The following is a 20596-nucleotide window of genomic DNA, read 5'->3' as shown; positions in this document are numbered from 1 at the left end:
AGCTATTGGCTACAATCAAATTTATAATCAAACTTTGTCCTTATTTAAGTGGGAGTTGTAGCTATTGGTTACAACTAAGTTTGTTACCAAAATTTGTCTAAAAGTTAATTATTAACTTAGATAAATCAACCATCAAAGGATTGAGAATGCAAAATGTATATATAGAAATTATGTGGACTCAACTTTTGTGCGAAGAATAACTCTTAGAGTGGTCCTTAGAGTCCATGACCACAGTTCCTGGAAAGATTTTAGAATAGAAGAGTCCAAGTGGTTTGAGGCCACGTCTATAAGTATCTACAAGTGGTTTGAGGCCACGTCTATAAGTATCTACAGGATCCTAGGATAATGGGTATGATTCATTTGTAAATTTCAATTCTAATAATGAAATTCCTTCTTGGGGTTAGGATTAATCTCCATAGTATTTTTTCCTATCAATGCATTCATAGGTTTTCTACTTTGTCACTGTTAGAGATATATTAGTCTATTAGCATAGGTCCAAGCCTAATTCCACTTTCTGTACAAGTCAAGTCTCCTATTTGTACTAGAAGTCTATTAGTCTAATGTTTAGTCTACTATATATACACATGTTACGATTCATTGTAATACAGGATTTATACTACACTATAATATATTATTGATGTAGCCCTTTAAGGTTTTCTGTCCTTACGATATATTTAAGAGCAATATTTGTCTTCCTCAGTGTTTTTTCTTTACGTTCATCTTCTTTGGCTTCCTACTGATGTCGTCAAAACTCTTCGATATAGTTAAGCCACCGTTAGAAGTCTTATCAACACTGCAAGATCATTACCTTCCTCAAACTACCGTCACAGAACCAAATTTCATTCAAGGGATCTTCTCAACCTTATCAAATCTCAAAATTTCATCAAGCTTCCATCAAGCTTCCATCTTGAGTTTGAGAGAGGGTTTTAGAGATATATTAGCATATTAGCATTGGCCCAAGTCTAATTCTACTTTATGTGCAAGTCAAGTCTCCTATTTGTACTAAAAGTCTATTAGTCTAGGGTTTAGTCTACTATGTATACACATGTTATGATTCATTGTAATACATGATTTATACTACATTATAATATATTATTGATGTAGCCTTTAGGGTTTCCTCCGTGGATGTAAGCCGTTAGGCTGAACCACGTAACTTTCGTGTGTTATTGTATTCCATACTTTATACTTTCGCTTCTGCATTCATACTAATATATTCAACATGGTGTATCAATGCTAATATTTAACAGTCACTATGTGCTTGTGTCATTTGTATGAGTGTTTTATTTGGTGATGTGTTTAAATTGTGATAATTAACCGGAATTGAAATGAATACATAATTGGTTCATTTAACAAGTTGATTAACCATCGAGCACTTTTGGCATGATAGTTACTTCACAAGTATAAATTACAAAGTTCTTGTAGGGTAGAGGAAACAAGAGCCAAAGTTCAAGTTTTTTAGATGGAACTTTACACACATATACACTTAAATTAAGTTAGAGTAAAGTTTCTATCCAATAAAAAAAGAAAAGGTTGATTAATTACATTGTAAAACGATCAACTAAGGAGTCTAAATTTCTTTGTAGTATGTCGCATATGTCGTCTAATGTGATAAAGTCACGTTAATGACTTGTGTTTTCTTTTCCCATCTCCTCTTTCTTTTCTCCATCATAACTTTTCTAACTCTCAAAGTTTTTTTTTTTTTTTTTTTTGAGCAATGAAAAAGGCATGTGAGGGAAATAATATAGAGTAATAAACAAAGGCAGACAGAAAGTTTTGTTTAAAAAGTAGTAAAGGCTCCGCCAAACGAAGGCTGAAGGCATCCGCAACACAAAACATTATGCATTGACAGCTAGTTTACTATATAAATCTCCTTCTTTAATCAAAGAAAGTACCATCGAGCTCAGAGACCATGAGAATCCAGACATAATTTTAATTTTTTTTTTAAATAATAAATAAAAAAAAAGAAGAAGAAAAACCCTTATTGGAGAGGTCTAAAAATGGGATTTTAGAGAAAAGAGAACTTTCATCCAGCAATTTCATGAATTGTTCAAATGACTTTCTTTTGAATGGAACAATACTTAAGTATAATTCCCTTAGATACTCTAGGCTTTTAGTTGAGATTAATGACATTGTTCTTTTAGCTTAGATATGGTAAAATTGGACCCAAATGAAAAATAATCCAACACAAATCTGAATTTTTTGATCTGGAAAAAAAACAGGCTTACCCTTGATCTGACTTTTTTTAATAGAGATTGATGCCTGCTCGGTGAAGAAATTGCTTCAAGTTAATCTTTTCAAATCTAGTTGTTTGAACTTAGGCAAGACATTCTCACCGGTCATCACCTAACATTATAACTATTTTTTAAAAAAATACTAAGGGTCTGTTTTGTACATGTGTTTAGAAATTGAAAATTGTTGTTTAAAAACATTTATAGAAATACGTGTACGTGAAAAAGTGTGTAGAAGTATGTGAAATATTATTTAACAATTGAAAATAGTTGTTTGAAAACACAAATCAAACACCTCCTAAGTATTTTTAACACACACATAGAAAGAGGGGGAGAAGGTCTTTTATAGAAACTTACAGTGATGTATAACTAAAGATTACATGCTTGGCTTATCTCTAGAATGATATTGCACACATAAACAACAAACGTGGATGCAACGTTGTTAAGGTTTGTCTTATTTCTATTGTATCCATGCTTAAAAATATGAAACCTCATTTGTTCATCACTAGTCTACCATATCGAAATAATCAAATTTTAATTTAACAAAATATCTTCTTCTCTTCTTCTTTCTTTCTTTCCTTTTTAATTTTTTTTTTTTCAATTTGAGTGTAGAACTCTCAATTAACCTAAAAAATTAGAGTTTCTAAAAAACAAAAAAAAAGATAAAACAAAAAATATAGGAAAATATTTTCAGCAAATCCAAGAACCTTATAGAATCTAGGTAAGACATACCAAGGGTGTATATGACTAAATAAAAAATCATACCTTGATTAAAAAAAAAAAAAAAAATCAAATCCTAAATGCTATATCTTGGGCATAGTCCATTGCCAATTGGGATAGAAATTCCAATAGAGAGTAAGAGAATGAATTGTCACTGATGGCAACTACTAGAAACATGAAAAATGTGATACCATGAATATTTTTTTGTAATGGCCACTCACGATCATTTGAGTACAGATGTGAAGAGGAGTTGTGGGGTCAAAGAATTTGGCAACCTCGGCCCGTTTTATATCAAGCCCAAGGCCCATGCCGAGGAGGAAGAAATGTCTGAGGATGAACAAAGAAGGTCCAAATTGCCAGGAGACATTGCTGATGACAATCATGTTCTCGGCAAACCGAGATCACAGAAGGAAAAAGTGACACGCCATCAAAGGCAGCCTCCCAGAGCATCCCAAGAAAAAGGATAGGTGCAATGAGTCAGCCATAGGGGCATGGTAGAGGGGCAATTCAAGGAGAAACTGTCACCTCCGCATTAAATGCCCACAACTAATGTTCTGGTCACATTAATGAAGAAATGACTCCTGAACAGTGCTGCCTTGGTCGCTGCAACTCATAGAAGGTTTGGTAAGGCAGCTGATGGGACAAACACTTAAGTAGTGACCTGTATGATCAACAAATGTAGGACGAAGATCAATTGAAAGGGGATATATAATGTAAGAAATCCTCCAGGAAAGGAAGGATCGGGAGTTTAGAAACAGAAAAACACAGTAGTCATTTGTATCATCTTTGAAACTTTTGTAACGTAGCACTGAAGAAATAATAAGAACAACAAACTCCTCAGATAAGGGCCAAGGATAGAATTTGACACTTGAGTCCACATCCTTGTTATTCAATCCATTCATAACCATGTCTAGTCGTTTTATCCCTCACTAAGGCCTAGTTCTTAAACTCATTCTCTATAAATTTATTATATTGGGCTAGTTGGGCCTGAGTTCACTCGTCCAACAATAGAAGTGCTCAAACCCAGTCCCTACAGGAGTAATAGAAGTATGCAGTTAAATAATTAAATTTACTGTATCTCAATAACTTAAGTTTTTAGTATAATTATTAATCTAACATAGTATTATAGTATAAGATATTGAGTTTAATTCATGTATTTCTCCTCTACTCTATTTCTAATGTATTAGGCCTCACCTATTAAACATGTGAAAAAAATATTAAAAGTATATTATTAAAGGAAAATGCTAACGAGTGCTCTTAGAGTACTGGTTAATAATCTATTTAAAGAAAATTTTTATGGAAAATGAAAAAAAGTAATTAATATTTTGTGATATCAAAATTTTTCTAAAATTGATTATTAACCAGTGTCATAAGGGCACTTATTAGCATTTTTTATTATTAAATTTTACCATCTCTTCATAAGCATAGTTCTCAGAACCGGATCGGACCGGGAGGTCGGACTGTGAAAATTGTGAACCGTGATAAAAATCGGTTTTTTAAGCATAAAGAACCGGGCATGTGTGGAAATTCCGTGAACCCTTAAAACCGGGGTTGGACCGTATGAACTGGTCAAGAACCGTGCGGTCCAACCCTTTAGCAATTTTTTTTTATTTTTTTTTATAAAAACAACTTAACACAATTTTATTCTACTTAATTAAATTATCTATGTCTTACAAGGAATAAAAAAAATTATAAATAAAATCCTTCAAAGATATTCAACTTTACTTCAAAAATTAATCATAAATTTTAATGTTTTAATGGTTATTATTTTATTTTATTAACTTTCTTATTTAATTATTAAATATATGCTTGAAAATCATTAAATTTTCCTCACATATATAGATATATTAGTCAATTTTGCTAGTTTTATAAATTTAATATCTATATTTAGGCTTTAATTAATTATTATTGATATCATCACGGTTTGACTCGGGTTCGACCTTGGTTCAATCTCAAAAACCTTGAATCTCTTCATTTTACGGTTCAATGAACGGTCCGAGTCTGAAAACCTTGTCCATAAAAACCATTTCTCATGTCTATTTTGGCCATAAAGTGACGAAGTTATCTTTTAACGTTGACACGTCAAAATTTAATTGAAGGATTTAAGTTACAGTTGGAAATGGAACTGCTTTACTGTTGTGGATAGAATTATACAACTTTTTTTAGATATAAATTTAAATATAGCCATTAAAACTTTAATGATGTATGTGAGGTGTGAGAGAAGAAGAGAAGGCTACAAAAGCTTACAACTTTCCGAGGAGTAATTTGAAGCTCGAAGAGTTTAACATAAATAATTTAAGAAAAAAAAATTGTGAAGAGCTGACAGATCATTATAGGATTACCCTACATTTATTTTCCAAATATACCCTCCTCGAAACCGTAACCTCACCTGAGACCACATTAAAAAACCGCAGTGCATTGTCCAAATCGATTTCTCTCTCTTCTAGTTCTAGCCTCTTAAGCGTGTCCGCTAAGCTCGACCCATATCCGAAAAGGGCTCCGGATATCCTAAATGGATGGGTTCGGGTCGAGCAATCGGTACGGCTGCGGCGGCGGAGGCGGAGACCGGAGGTTAGAGATTGTGAGTGGCAAGGGCTTTAACTCGAGCCACGTGTACGCCACTCGGATTAACTCGCCGGATCTCCCACCGGCTCCGTACGTGATGTCAGGGGAGAGTCAGGACGGGTCGTCGAAACCGTGGGGCTTCAATGACCCGGAGGTGAAGAGGAAGAAGAGGATCGCTCAGTATAAGGTTTACACGGTCGAAGGTAAGGTCAAAGCTTCGTTCAGAAATGGGTTCCGTTGGATCAAGGCTAAGTGCTCTCAGATCGTCCGAGGTTACTAGGTTATTTTTACAAATCGGGGAATCAACGGTTCAGATCACGCCACGTCACGTCTTGTAGGACCCATTTGATGTTGTGGGGTCGGTGGGTCCTGCTGCACCATTTTTGTCGGAAAGCTGTGTGGGGAGAGATTTTGGGGTCCAAAAAATTGGAGAAGAGAATGCGTTTTTGTCTCTTTCTTTCTTTCTGGGATATCTTCATGTTATTGTTTTTAATCTCTCTGTTCTAATGTTCAAATTATATGGTACATTCTTTTTTTTATCAATCAAATGATTTTACATTCAGAAAAGAATAGTATTTGGCATATTCTATGTGTGTCAATGAAGGAGTATCTATTTTCAGATTGGAAATTTGAAAATAGATTGATTTCTATGCGTAAGTTATAATATTCTTTCTTCTGATGTTATCAAAAGTTTTATTATGTGACGTCTTTTCATTTTGATGTTATGTTATCAAACTTTTAGGGACATTTCATCATGACCTTTAAAACCAGAATAACAATCCTCATGATTCATGATCATGAACATCTTACAAATGTCAATTCTCACATTGCATTAGAGTTAAAATGTCAATCCTCACAAATCCTGTACTTGCCACTTGCCAAATTTACTAATTCCTACATTTTCCATATTTATTTTTCCCTTTAATGGATATTTCTTTTAATATTAATGAAAAAAACCAAAAATGCTGAAAGTTTCATAACTTGGATAACATCATATGGTATTTTCAACAAATATGTTCATCGGTTCATGGTTCAAATTTTCCTTCTAAACTATCAAATTCTCTATAAAAAAAAAGAGGTAAAAAAAAGGAATGAAAATAGAAATAAAAAGCAAAGGCTACACATAACCAGCCAACAACCTTTGTACTTGGCTAGTAATTCATTTTTCTTTGTAAGCTCTGAATATGAACAGGCACCACAAATGGTATAGTAAGTAGTAACCCATTTCTTTATTTTCTTTTAGTAACTAGTAACTTATTTCTGAACCCTTCAAAATTAAAGGAACAATCATTATCAATCCCACGACCACGACTATCGAGTATAAATGTTTAATCTCCTAACAACCAACCAAAAAAAGAGAACGTTTTAAGTCTTTTATTGCTTTTGTTTTGGGCTAATCATGGAATGTAGCTGTAGTCCAAGTATAGGGGGACACTATAACATATTTATTTTGGGGATTGGCTTAGGAGTGCACTAAACTAAATTGTTGGTGTGTCAAACGCTCTTTCATTCTTTTAATGCACCCCAATCACCTAAAAGTAGGGGTGGCAAATGGGCGGGTTTGGGCGGGTTTGGGGTGGGCATAATTGGGTTGGGTATATAAAACCCATTTACCCATTTAAAACCCATTTAACTAATTTCTTATAACCCAAATCCAACTCAACCCAATTATTATGGGTAAACTCCAACCCACCCAATTACCCAATTATCAAAATTACCAAAATGCCACTAAAGTGAAAATGGCCAAAGTACTATAAAATCTTCAAAAATGACCAAAATGCCCCCAAAATCTGAAAATTACCAAAATACCTCCAAAACCCAAAAAAATTACCAAAATACCTCCGAAACCCAGAAAATGACCAAAATACTCCCAAAACCCAAAAAATGATCAAAATACCCCTAAAAGCCAAAAATTACCAAAATACCTCCTAGAACCTAAAAAATGACCAAAATATCCCCAAAACCTTAAAATTACCAAAATACCCTCCAAAACCTAAAAAATGACCAAAATACCCCTGAAACCCAGAAAATGACCAAAATACCCCCTAGAACCTAAAAAATGACCAAAATACCATCGAAACCTAAAAATTACAAAAATAATCTCAAAACCTACAAAATGACCAAAATACCCCTAGAACCCAAAAAATGACCAAAATACTCCTGAAACCTAAAAATTACCAAAATACCCCTAAAACCCATAAAATTACCAAAATATCCCCAAAACTAAAAAATGACGAAAATACCCCCGAAATCTAAAAATTACCAAAATATCCCTGGAACCCAAAAAATGACCAAAATACCCCTGAAACCTAAAAAAAGATCAAAATACCCCCAAAACTCATAAAATGACCAAAATACCCCTGAAACCCAAAAAATGACCAAAATACCTCCAAAACCTAAAAATGACCAAAATACCCCATAAACCCAACAAATGTCCAAAATACCTCCAAAACCTAAAAAATTACTAAAATACTTCTGAAACCTAAAAAATGGCCAAAATAACCTCAAAGCTTAAAAATTGACCAAAATAACCCTGAAAAACTAAAAATGACCAAAATACTCCCGAAACTTCAAAAATGGCCAAAATAACCACGAAGTCTAAAAATTGACCAAAATAACCTAGAAACCTAAAAATGACCAAAATAGCCCCTAAACCTAAAAATGACCAAAATACCCCCTAAACCCAAAAAATGTCCAAAATACCTCCAAAACCTAAAAATTACTAAAATACCTCTGAAACCTATAAAATGGCCAAAATAACCTCGAAGCCTAAAAATTGACCAAAATAACCTTGAAAACTAAAAATGACCAAAATACTCCTGAAACTTAAAAAATGGCCAAAATAACCACGAAGTCTAAAAATTGACCAAAATAACCTAGAAACCTAAAAATGACCAAAATAGCCCCTAAACCTAAAAATGACCAAAATAGCCCCTAAACCTAAAAAATAATTGATATACCTTCGAAACCTAAAAATTAACTGAAATACCCCCTGAAACCTAAAAAATGACTAAAATACCCATAAAACCTAAATACAACCAAAATAACCCCTAAACCTTAAAATGACTAAAATATCCTCAAAACCTAAAAAATGACCAAAATTCCCATTAACTTTCTTATTTAATTATTAAATATATGCTTGAAAATCATTAAATTTTCCTCACATATATAGATATATTAGTCAATTTTGCTAGTTTTATAAATTTAATATCTATATTTAGGCTTTAATTAATTATTAAATTAATTATGATATCATCACGGTTTGACTCGGGTTCGACCTTGGTTCAATCTCAAAAACCTTGAATCTCTTCATTTTACGGTTCAATGAACGGTCCGAGTCTGAAAACCTTGTCCATAAAAACCATTTCTCATGTCTATTTTGGCCATAAAGTGACGAAGTTATCTTTTTAACGTTGACACGTCAAAATTTAATTGAAGGATTTAAGTTACAGTTGGAAATGGAACTGCTTTACTGTTGTGGATAGAATTATACAACTTTTTTTAGATATAAATTTAAATATAGCCATTAAAACTTTAATGATGTATGTGAGGTGTGAGAGAAGAAGAGAAGGCTACAAAAGCTTACAACTTTCCGAGGAGTAATTTGATGCTCGAAGAGTTTAACATAAATAATTTAAGAAAAAAAAAATTGTGAAGAGCTGACAGATCATTACAGGATTACCCTACATTTATTTTCCAAATATACCCTCCTCGAAACCGTAACCTCACCTGAGACCACATTAAAAAACCGCAGTGCATTGTCCAAATCGATTTCTCTCTCTTCTAGTTCTAGCCTCTTAAGCGTGTCCGCTAAGCTCGACCCATATCCGAAAAGGGCTCCGGATATCCTAAATGGATGGGTTCGGGTCGAGCAATCGGTACGGCTGCGGCGGCGGAGGCGGAGACCGGAGGTTAGAGATTGTGAGTGGCAAGGGCTTTAACTCGAGCCACGTGTACGCCACTCGGATTAACTCGCCGGATCTCCCACCGGCTCCGTACGTGATGTCAGGGGAGAGTCAGGACGGGTCGTCGAAACCGTGGGGCTTCAATGACCCGGAGGTGAAGAGGAAGAAGAGGATCGCTCAGTATAAGGTTTACACGGTCGAAGGTAAGGTCAAAGCTTCGTTCAGAAATGGGTTCCGTTGGATCAAGGCTAAGTGCTCTCAGATCGTCCGAGGTTACTAGGTTCTTTTTACAAATCGGGAAATCAACGGTTCTGATCACGCCACGTCACGTCTTGTAGGACCCATTTGATGTTGTGGGGTCGGTGGGTCCTGCTGCACCATTTTTGTCGGAAAGCTGTGTGGGGAGAGATTTTGGGGTCCAAAGAATTGGAGAAGAGAATGCGTTTTTGTCTCTTTCTCTGCTCTTCTTTCTTTCTTTCTTTCTGGGACATCTTCATGTTATTGTTTTTAATCTCTCTGTTCTAATGTTCAAATTATATGGTACATTCTTTTTTTATCAATCAAATGATTTTACATTCAGAAAAGAATAGTATTTGGCATATTCTATGTGTGTCAATGAAGGAGTATCTATTTTCAGATTGGAAATTTGAAAATAGATTGATTTCTATGCGTAAGTTATAATATTCTTTCTTCTGATGTTATCAAAAGTTTTATTATGTGACGTCTTTTCATTTTGATGTTATGTTATCAAACTTTTAGGGACATTTCATCATGACCTTTAAAACCAGAATAACAATCCTCATGATTCATGATCATAAACATCTTACAAATGTCAATTCTCACATTGCATTAGAGTTAAAATGTCAATCCTCACAAATCCTGTACTTGCCACTTGCCAAATTTACTAATTCCTATATTTTCCATATTTATTTTTTCCCTTTAATGGATATTTCTTTTAATATTAATGAAAAAAACCAAAAATGCTGAAAGTTTCATAACTTAGATAACATCTTATGGTATTTTCAACAAATATGTTCATCGGTTCATGGTTCAAATTTTCCTTCTAAACTATCAAATTCTCTATAAAAAAAAGAGGTAAAAAAAAGGAATGAAAATAGAAATAAAAAGCAAAGGCTACACATAACCAGCCAACAACCTTTGTACTTGGCTAGTAATTCATTTTTCTTTGTAAGCTCTGAATATGAACAGGCACCACAAATGGTATAGTAAGTAGTAACCCATTTCTTTATTTTCTTTTAGTAACTAGTAACTTATTTCTGAACCCTTCAAAATTAAAGGAACAATCATTATCAATCCCACGACCACGACTATCGAGTATAAATGTTTAATCTCCTAACAACCAACCAAAAAAAGAGAATGTTTTAAGTCTTTTATTGCTTTTGTTTTGGGCTAATCATGGAATGTAGCTGTAGTCCAAGTATAGGGGGACACTATAACATATTTATTTTGGGGATTGGCTTAGGAGTGCACTAAACTAAATTGTTGGTGTGTCAAACGCTCTTTCATTCTTTTAATGCACCCCAATCACCTAAAAGCACCTCCATCTCATGCATTGGCAACTGCCAACTGGAGAAGTGTAGCATATGGCCTCTAATTGTAAGCCATCACCTTATTGAATTGCGCAACTACTGGGAATGGAAAATTGCCAACCTATCACAAACTATCACATTATAGTATTGTACTACTAAGTCCACAAAGGGCAACCAATTATAAAGTGTCACGTATTATTAATGGGTTTCATTGTCACTATTCAAGGACTAACAAAAATTTGTCAAGTGTCACCGAAGTAAAAGTATAAAAAGCATGTAAAAACCCATCACATGTCGACATATGTTAGCAATGACACAAGCAATTCAATTAAGTGCTAACATGTGTCATCTTGAAAATTAAGACACTTCGACCAATTAAATGATGTTATGTGTCTTGGATAAAAAGTCTTTAAGTTCCTCTATTCAGATTGTGACATGTCACTTAACTATCCACAAACTCCTATAAATAGAAGCCTTCATACTAAGGCATTTCTCACATTCGAAAACACCAAGAACCACCAAGAGGCATTCAAAAGATTCAGAAGCGTTCAAAAGTACATACAAAAGCTCTACTGGAATCAGGCCCTAAAACCCTAAGAACTTCAACCTTAGGATACAAAGAATATTTGAAGAGAAATAGTCCAAATAATCTTCCTAGATCTCAAAGTTTACCGGGATTAAGCTTAAAAGCCTCCAAAAACTTCAAGAGACCATAAATCAAAGAAGCTCTATAGATTTAAGCCTCCAAAGCTTAGAGAAACTTTCACAACAAAAACCTTCAAAGACGATGAATACATGAAGAACACACAAAAAACATGAACAACAAAGAATTTCTAACAAGCTCATAGCTAGAATTTCATTGTAATTTTGTTTTAAAGACCTTTGATCCATTCCTCAATCCAATTGAAGGATATTGGGTGTTATTCGAATCAAGATTACTTTCCTACAATTCCAATTTACAAATCTTTCAAGGATATTGAATCAATGATCACTCTTTTGTAAATACAAATAATTGTACCACTATTTCATCAATACAAATTCATATTTGTGAAACTTTTTTACTTGTTCAATATTTATCAAACTTGAAATTTAGTAGTTTACAACAACTCATGCAATTTTTTTTTTTTTTTTTAAAATCTATATATATATATATATATATATATAAGGGGGAAAGGCGGGAATGGGGAAGGCGATGGGGAAAATTATCAGGGGTAGTAAAGAATCGCTCATCTTCTTAGAAAAATAGCCTAGAAATCAGAGGAAAGAAACTGGTTAAAAAGGGAAAAAATAAATAGAAAAATCATCAAAAAGACTCATGTAAGTTCTTTTAGTATGCTTTAGCAAGAAAGGGATATGGTAATTCATCACAAAAAAAGAGGCAGCGTGAAAGAAATTTTTTGTGCTCATCTTTTGGCAAAGGCTAGAAATGATTCTTAGGAGTCTTTTATATATGTTGTATTTTGTTCTGCATGCCTTCTTTTCTTGTAAGCCAACTATTGGGACATTTGGGGGTTGCCGACCCAAGGCCATGTACTACTTAATCTCAAGCTTTTAACGATATTTCCATTTGCACTCAAAAAACAAAACAAAACCTTTGTATATATTCTGTAATGTCTTGGTTCAGGAAGTAGGCCTGGCCGGCCCATTGCAATAACCTTGGAGGTTTGTCCCAAGCCTGCAGATACGTACGCCTAGCTATTCAATATAATAGGTTCAGCTAACTTTGATTCTCACTAATTCTATGCTTTCCAAATAATTGACTCTGAATCATTGTAACTGTCTTGACCTAGTGATTAGACAAAATCACAACGAAATGAAGTAATGAATGTAAATCTTCTCTTACCTGAATTTTGTTCTAATTAATATTGTTTTGCATTTTGTTCCAGATGCTGTAAATCTTCTTCTAGTGTCGACCCCTTTATGTTTATCATTATAAATTTATTGCAGCACTCACTCCTGCTGAGTCCTGATACTCAAGGCAACATTTCATTATGCTGCCAAATCATTTGTAATAGGTTTCAGATAGTGGCTGAATAAATTGAGATCAGGAGCAATTAACTCCATTCCTTCACAAAATTTTTTACATTTTTAATTTTTTAACTTTATCTTTTTACTTCCTTTTAATATTTTTTAATCTAACTGTTGAGATTGAAAGTTGTTTTTTCCAATCTCAATCTCAACCTTTCATTGCAATTGCATATTGCACTCAATCCGTGGCTGAACAACATCAATTCTAAAAGCTTACACCAATTAATGGCCCTCTTCAGATTTTTTGGCAATTCACTTGATATGTGAATGTATGAATTATGTCAAGAAAAGATGGGGCATTTTCTTTTCTTTCTAGCTAGTAGATGTACAAAAATTGAATCATAGTGATTTCAGCATGATTATAACCAACCCTGCTACCCAGAAAGCTTAGCTTCCACCATTTACATGTACTGTACAACATAAATTTATGGCAATATATTTCTTTCTTAAGCTATATGCAACAAAAAATTAAGGCAAATCAAGCCAAAAATTAAATATGATTTCAGACGATAAAGTATACGAGAAAAATTAGAAGCATCATCCCCCTATTTTTCTGATACATTTACAATTGAAAAACATACTAGAGAATGAACACAAAAACAGATGATACCTTAGCTCTCTTCGACGAAATTAACACCTAAAAAGTACAGAAAGACATTTCTAAGAATTGACTCAATAATCATTAACACATGTATTTTCTCTATTTCCCAAATAACACCAACCCTTCTTTAAATCATAGTCCTTGTAAATCTCTGTATCTTCTTCTATACTATTCACCCATTGATTCCAACAATCTTAATCCCTTGGCCCATAAACTTTTACCATGACCAAAACAAACAAAAAAAACAAAAACTAGGGGAATAAAAATGATGCATGCATGAAAAGTAGTTAAATACTAAAACATTCAAACCCCAAACCAAACGTTCCCTTTCTGTCCACCCTTCAATCCATTGACCTCTGAATCCTCTCTTGTTAATGACCATCATCAACCAAGTCCATTTGTTGCAGCTTCATTTGTTGATAGAACTGAGCAATGAACTCCTCAGCCTTTACATCAATCATCTTGTCCCCACCATCTTCATCCTCATCATTATCCTTGTTTAGCTCCTGGAGGTTAACCGCGGAGGCATAGCGGCTCATACTATCTTCAGAACTCGAAGAAGAGCTTGCCCCAGATTGATACGTGGGTGAATGTAAATCCTCAAAGTATTCGACCATTGGCGACGTTACAATAGGTTTAGGGGCTTCAACAATGGAGGGTGGTGGAGATGATCGATCGCTTTGAAGGTGCAAGGGACGCATAGACGCCACGAGACCCTTCCACGAGTCCTTAGACACAGGAAGGGGTTTCGGTTTATTGGACTTGCGGGTTCGGATCATAAACAATGCTACTTTAACAAGGTGCATTGGACCACGCTTCTTTTTCTCATAGTCAGAAACCTGCTTGGTCTTGATGTTGTTTTCAGGGTTAGGCTCTATGTTGAAGATGAAGTTTGATGCTTTTTGTTCCATTAGGAAAAGGGTGGAGAGAAAAGGGATTCTGTTTGTTGTCAAGGAATTGTTAGTTGCCCTAACCCTGCGCAGTGCAGGGGTAGATGGAAGAGAGTCTAGCTTGGTAGGAAATTCAGGAGCAAGAGGCTATATATACCAAGACAATAGGGTGCTAGGTATATACCCTAATATAAATTTAATAGGAGTTGTTATATATAGAAATGGTTTATATGAGGTTTGCTTCTTCAGAGGGTTCACAACAACGTGTAAGAGTTTGTATAACTTTATTTTTAGGTATTGCGTTTAAAAATAAGTCAGTGTATCCCTCAAAAGAAAAAGAGGTAAGTGTAGAAGTATAAGCTGTAAAAGTGAAGTTTTAAAAAACTAGAATAAATAAAACCTCAAAAAAGAATATTTAACATTACAGATCGACAGTCTGACAAATTTATGTAGATGCAGTGGTTGTAAAAACTAACAAATTATGTGGTGAGTTTCATTCTAGTTGAAGTGACTCAGTCAATTGGCATATATATACATATATATATTTTTTGGTGCATCATTAGGATAATTCTTTTTTTTATTTATTTATAAGAGATAGAATCATGTTTTGTATTTTCAGTAGAATTATAAAGGGTATAACATGTGCCCACAATCTTCTGCAAAGTCGATCCACAAATATATCATATATGTCTATAGAAGGTCAAATGGGCAATGATGTAATCGTGAAATGAATTTGAAGAAACCATGCTAGCTAAAACATAATTTGCTAATATCTTTAAGATTCATTAATGTAGAAGGCATATGGTAAATCATGAATATTAATGATCATCAAGCTAACTCACAAGCAATGCATTCTAACTAGGAGAACTCAAACTTTGTTTCTTTTTTCTTTTCTTTTTTTTTTCTTTTTTTGAAACTAGGCCTCAACCTAATCAGTGTGCATTAGGAAGTATATAAAGTGTTAATTAGAATTTAGAAGAAAATGGGCAACGCAGCATAGACATGGTAGTAAAATAAATTAATTAATTAAAAAAAAAAATGGTGGTGGCTTGGTTTGGCAACGCAAAAATTGGCGTGAGGGCGGTGTTTCAGGCTAAGAAATCGGTTGTAGAAAAAGGACAAAGCTCTTGCTTTACTCATTCCTACGCCGTAGGTTTCTGATTTATTTTGAACTGGTCCTCTCTGTCTCTCTCTCTCACTACCTAATATTTTTGCCAAACAGTTTTCCATTTTGATTTTTAGAATACTAAAAAAAATTGCATATGATATGAGACTCAATGTAATGACCCTAAAACATGCGTCCATGCAATCTGCGTGACCATGTTAGTACAGTACATCTTCATCACATTTGATTTGTTACAGTGGGGTCCGCCACCAATTGACATCTACTTCATTTGGACATATAATTGGTGATGGGTCCCATATCTTCGTTTAATCATTGATTATGATCGGTACGTACTCGCGTGCACGCATAATCTTCGAGCTGCTTCTTTGGTTTCTATAAGGAATTCGTCTAAGAAATAAGAATATGAATTCCTACTTATAATTTAAAAAGATATTGTGGTGTATTTTGGGTTAATTAAGTAAAAGAGTTTTGTGGTTTAGTATCATTACTTGTGTTGTTCGATGTTCATTTGAAAGAGCTTGTTTTGTTAACCTTATAAAAAGCTATTCCTAGAAATAAAATGGGGTTTAAAAAAATCATGCTTTTGAAAAAAATATGATTTTGCTAAGAGTTTTATAGTTCAGTTGGTTAGTGTTTTATGGTGTTTTTAATGGAGATATTTAGAATTCAAATCCTTACATCCTAAACTATCAAGTTATAATAAAATATAAAAAATAAGAAAGTTTCAAATGATCTTCAATTATGATAACATAATAAATAATCAATTATTTCAAAAACTTAAGTTATTAAGAAATTATGAATTTATTCATTTAACTTAATTCCAACATCTCTATATGATTATTCTTTACTATCTACAATTTTTTTTTAAAATTTGGTCTGGACAAGATTTCATGTAGGTTCATAATTCTTTTACAAGAAACCTTACTAATTGAACATATTTGAAGAAACACAAAGCACAGATATTGTTGTCACTAATAACTAGTATGAGATACCAAATAATTCTTTAAAAAGAAACTTGCGTGAAAAAGGTTGGAAATTGTTAATTGGAAGGTTTTAATTGCAAGTGTGCATCATTGATTTTCCAGCATTGGAGAATTCTCCGTCTTACATATGCATGAAATTGATTGAGTATAGAGGTGGAAATTTATGGAAATTAAGAAATTCTTAACATGTCTTTTAGTAATGTAGTTCCATTAAATCCATTTATCTGACCAGAAAATAAAGAAAAAAAAAGGAATAAAAATTTCAATGTACATAAAAGGGGTTTTTTTGTTTTCAAAAAAATTGATAATTACAATAGGGAACGGAGAATTTGACCTCCAATGTCTCTATGTCTCTGTTAAAAACATTAGAGGGTAAGACATTTGAACTTAAAAGTGCCTTAGTTATAAAACTGTATAGTAGAATATTTGAACGGGCTAACACACAAAGCAAAACAGGGAGCTAGAGTTGCATTCAGGGGAGGACAAAATAAAAAGTAAAAAGGAGCAGTGTAATCATAGCCGATTCTTTTAACTTTTGGGAAACAATGTAACTGATACTTACAACTACATATATAAATATGACCATGCACATACTTACAAGGACAAAATTTTACTACAAAATTAGTTATAGTCTTAGACTACAAATTTACTTAATATTTTTTTATTGGAGGTGAATTCTGACAATTCTACCATTAGATTACATTTTCTTCTTATATCCTTAATACTTGCAAAATTTTTAGAAAATTAAAGCTAAATTTTTTCAAAATATGTAGTAATATTTATTTTATTGAGTAAAGTTATAGCCTAAGTCAACAACTAATTTTGTAGCTAAACTTTTTTCTAATTATAATCTAAAAGTGACCCTTAAACCCACAAGAGCCATAACTCACAAAGACAATAAAGGGGGCAGAAAATCCTTCATAATCATAATTTAATTTTTTTTTGATAATCATAATCATAATTTAATTAAATGAATGATTCAATGATACCGTATGAAAAATTTAAATCTCTAAAGATTAACAAAATCTCTCCAATATTATTGTCAACTAACCTTAAGCAATACCAAATCAATTTTTAATTTTTTTTAGAAGAACCGGCCGGCACCAAATCCTAAAAATTAAAAGATTATAAAGTTACGAACTAAGTTAGTACTTCCATAACAAAATTCTACAAAATTACACTGTGCTCTTTATAACAACAAGGTTAATTACGGATGTACTAACTTGATTATTATTATTATTTTTGAGAAGATGCTAACTTGATATGTTTACAATTTTTATAGCATTATTTTTTCCCCAAATTTCAGAGATTAAAATAAAATGTGATCCAAATTCAGTGATTAATTATATATTTTCACCATAATTAAGTTTTTTTTAGAAAATTAATTAAGTTAATTATTAGAAGGCTAAACGGTCTACATTCTCAATGATCCTATTGGGCAAGTCCTATAGGGGGGCTGACTTAAATGTACTCTTTGGTTTGTTAATAGAGTTATTAATGTGCTTTTCCCTAACAACAAATAAAATTACAACATAAAAAACAACAAGAATTAGTCCAAAATACTGTTGGGCAAGTTTATAAATCCTTAATAGACTGGTTATGGCATGCATTCATTTGCGTCATTGTTATTCTATTCAAAATCATACTTTTGGTAAACTTTTTAATTAATACATTTTTTTTTTCTACTTCTACTAGTGCTATTTTAGGATTTTTTTTTTTTTTTTTTTCAAAAAAATTGATAATTACAATAGGTAACAGAGAATTTGACCTCCAATGTTTTTATGTCTCTGTTGAAAACATTAGAGGGTAAGACATTTGAACTTAAGAGTGCCTTAGTTATAAAACCGTATAGTAGAATATTTGAACGGGTTAACACACAAAGCAAAAGAGGGAGCTAGGGTTGCATTCAGGGGAGGAAAAAATAAAAAGGAGCAGTGTAATCGTAATCGTAGCCGATACTTTTAACTTTTGGGAAACAATGTAACTTATACTTACAACTACATGTATAAATATGACCATGCACATACTTATATAGACAAAATTTCACTACAAAATTGGTTGTAGTCTTAGACTATAAACTTACTTAATATTTTTTTATTAGAGGTGAATTCTGACAAATTTATCATTAGATTACATCTTCTTCTTATATCCTCAATGCTTGCAAAATTTTTAGAAAATTAAAGCTAAACTTTTTCAAAATATGTAGTAATATTTATTTTATTGAGTAAGGTTATAACTTAAGTTGACAACCAATTTTATAGTTAAACTTTTTTTTTAAATTATAATCTAAAAGCGGCCCTTAAACCCACAAGCGCCATAACTCACAAGGACAATAAAGGGGCTGGAAAATCCTTCATAATCATAATTTAATTAAATGAACGATTCAATGATACCGTATGAAAAATTTAAATCTCTAAAGATTAACCAAATCTCTCCAATATTATTGTCAACTAACCTTAAGCAATACCAAATCAATTTTTAATTTTTTTTAGAAGAACCGCCGGCACCAAATCCTAAAAATTAAAAGATTATAAAGTTACGAACTAAGTTAGTACTTCCATAACAAAATTCTACAAAATTACATTGTGCTCTTTATAACAACAAGGTTAATTACGGATGTACTAACTTGATTATTATTATTATTATTATTTTTCAGAAGATGCTAACTTGATATGTTTACAATTTTTATAGCACTATTTTTTCCCCAAATTTCAGAGATTAAAATAAAATTTGATCCAAATTCAGTGATTAATTATATATTTTCACCTTAATTAAGTTTTTTTAGAAAATTAATTAAGTTAATTATAAGAAGGTTAAACGGTCTACATTCTCAATGATCCTATTGGGCAAGTCCTATAGGGGGCCTGACTTAAACGTACTCTTTGGTTTGTTAATAGAGTTATTAATGTGCTTTTCCCTAACAACAAATAAAATTACAACATAAAAAACAACAAGAATTAGTCCAAAATACTGTTGGGCAAGGTTATAAATCCTTAATAGACTGGTTATGGCATGCATTCATTTTCGTCATTTTTATTCTATTCAAAATCATATTTTTGGTAAACTTTTAATTAATAAATTTTTTTTTTCTACTTCTACTAGTGCTATTTTAGGTTTTTTTTTTCTTTTTTCTTTTTTTCATTCCTTTGACTTGACTGAACTCACTCTTTTTTAATAGTCACGCATTAATCGCTCTCCTTTACACATAACCAAACCATCTCAAATAACTCTTTATTATTTTTTTATCAATAAGGGGCCCTTATCTTCAAACAAATTTTCTCGTTGTGAATCATATTTTTTTCTTAATGCATTTTTATTTCAGTCACACTTATTTTATGAACATATTACTTCTTAACAGTCAAATATTCAAAACTATAAAGCATAGCTTGTCAAATAAAATATGGCCAAAAAAGATAAATATGAGGGGGCTTAAATTTTAAATGACGTGGGAGACTTAGAAATCAATCATTGTAACACATTACAGCTGTAGAAATACAAGTTAGTTCCACTTCCACAAATCTCTGACTAACAATGAGTCAATGACATGCATGTGGAATTGCTTAACGGAACATAAGAAGAACCATAAAGTCATAAACTTTAAATCAATAAAGTCATAAACCTTAAATCAAGTGTCGTATTGAAGATGTGCATTGGTGACCAAAATAATGTATTGGTTTAAATCAGAGTAATATATAGAACAAAAATATAATTTCTATAGCTATTTTCAAGGGATTTATTTTTATCACACATGATAAACCATTAGATAATTTTGGTTCAGTACATTCGTCCCAATAAATACCTATGGAGTTGCTTGATCATGACAACGAAATTTGCATTATTCTAATATTATATATATATATATATATATATATTCTAATAAGTAATAGATTTTATGAATTAAGAGTATTACATAAAAGTATAATAAATTCGTATTGAATCCTTTTATATCTTTTAAGTTTTTTTTTTTAAAGATATATTTTTTAAGTTTATATGTATGAAT

At 32.4% G+C, this 20596-nt stretch overlaps 3 protein-coding genes across 3 annotated transcripts; 2 read left to right on the top strand and 1 right to left on the bottom strand.

The window, feature by feature from the left end:
- Positions 1–5460: 5460 nt before the first annotated feature.
- On the top strand, positions 5461–5793 carry LOC112034949 (uncharacterized). The gene has a single exon (XM_065775230.1). The coding sequence runs from the start codon at positions 5461–5463 to the stop codon at positions 5791–5793; it is 333 nt and encodes a 110-aa protein (XP_065631302.1).
- Positions 5794–9365: 3572 nt separating this feature from the next.
- On the top strand, positions 9366–9698 carry LOC136068289 (uncharacterized). Its single transcript, XM_065775229.1, has one exon. The coding sequence runs from the start codon at positions 9366–9368 to the stop codon at positions 9696–9698; it is 333 nt and encodes a 110-aa protein (XP_065631301.1).
- A 3813-nt stretch (positions 9699–13511) lies between these two features.
- LOC112034954 (uncharacterized) lies at positions 13512–14629 on the bottom strand. The gene has a single exon (XM_024067782.2). It carries the CDS (start codon positions 14506–14508, stop codon positions 13969–13971), a length of 540 nt encoding a protein of 179 aa, XP_023923550.1. The 5' UTR covers positions 14509–14629; the 3' UTR covers positions 13512–13968.
- Between the last annotated feature and the right edge of the window lie 5967 nt (positions 14630–20596).

This window comes from Quercus suber, unplaced genomic scaffold (genome assembly GCF_002906115.3).
Source record: "Quercus suber isolate HL8 unplaced genomic scaffold, Cork oak 2.0 scaffold_107, whole genome shotgun sequence".
Taxonomy (NCBI): domain Eukaryota; kingdom Viridiplantae; phylum Streptophyta; class Magnoliopsida; order Fagales; family Fagaceae; genus Quercus; species Quercus suber.
Note: the sequence above shows the minus strand (reverse complement) of the source record. Positions and strands in the feature narration are given on the sequence as shown.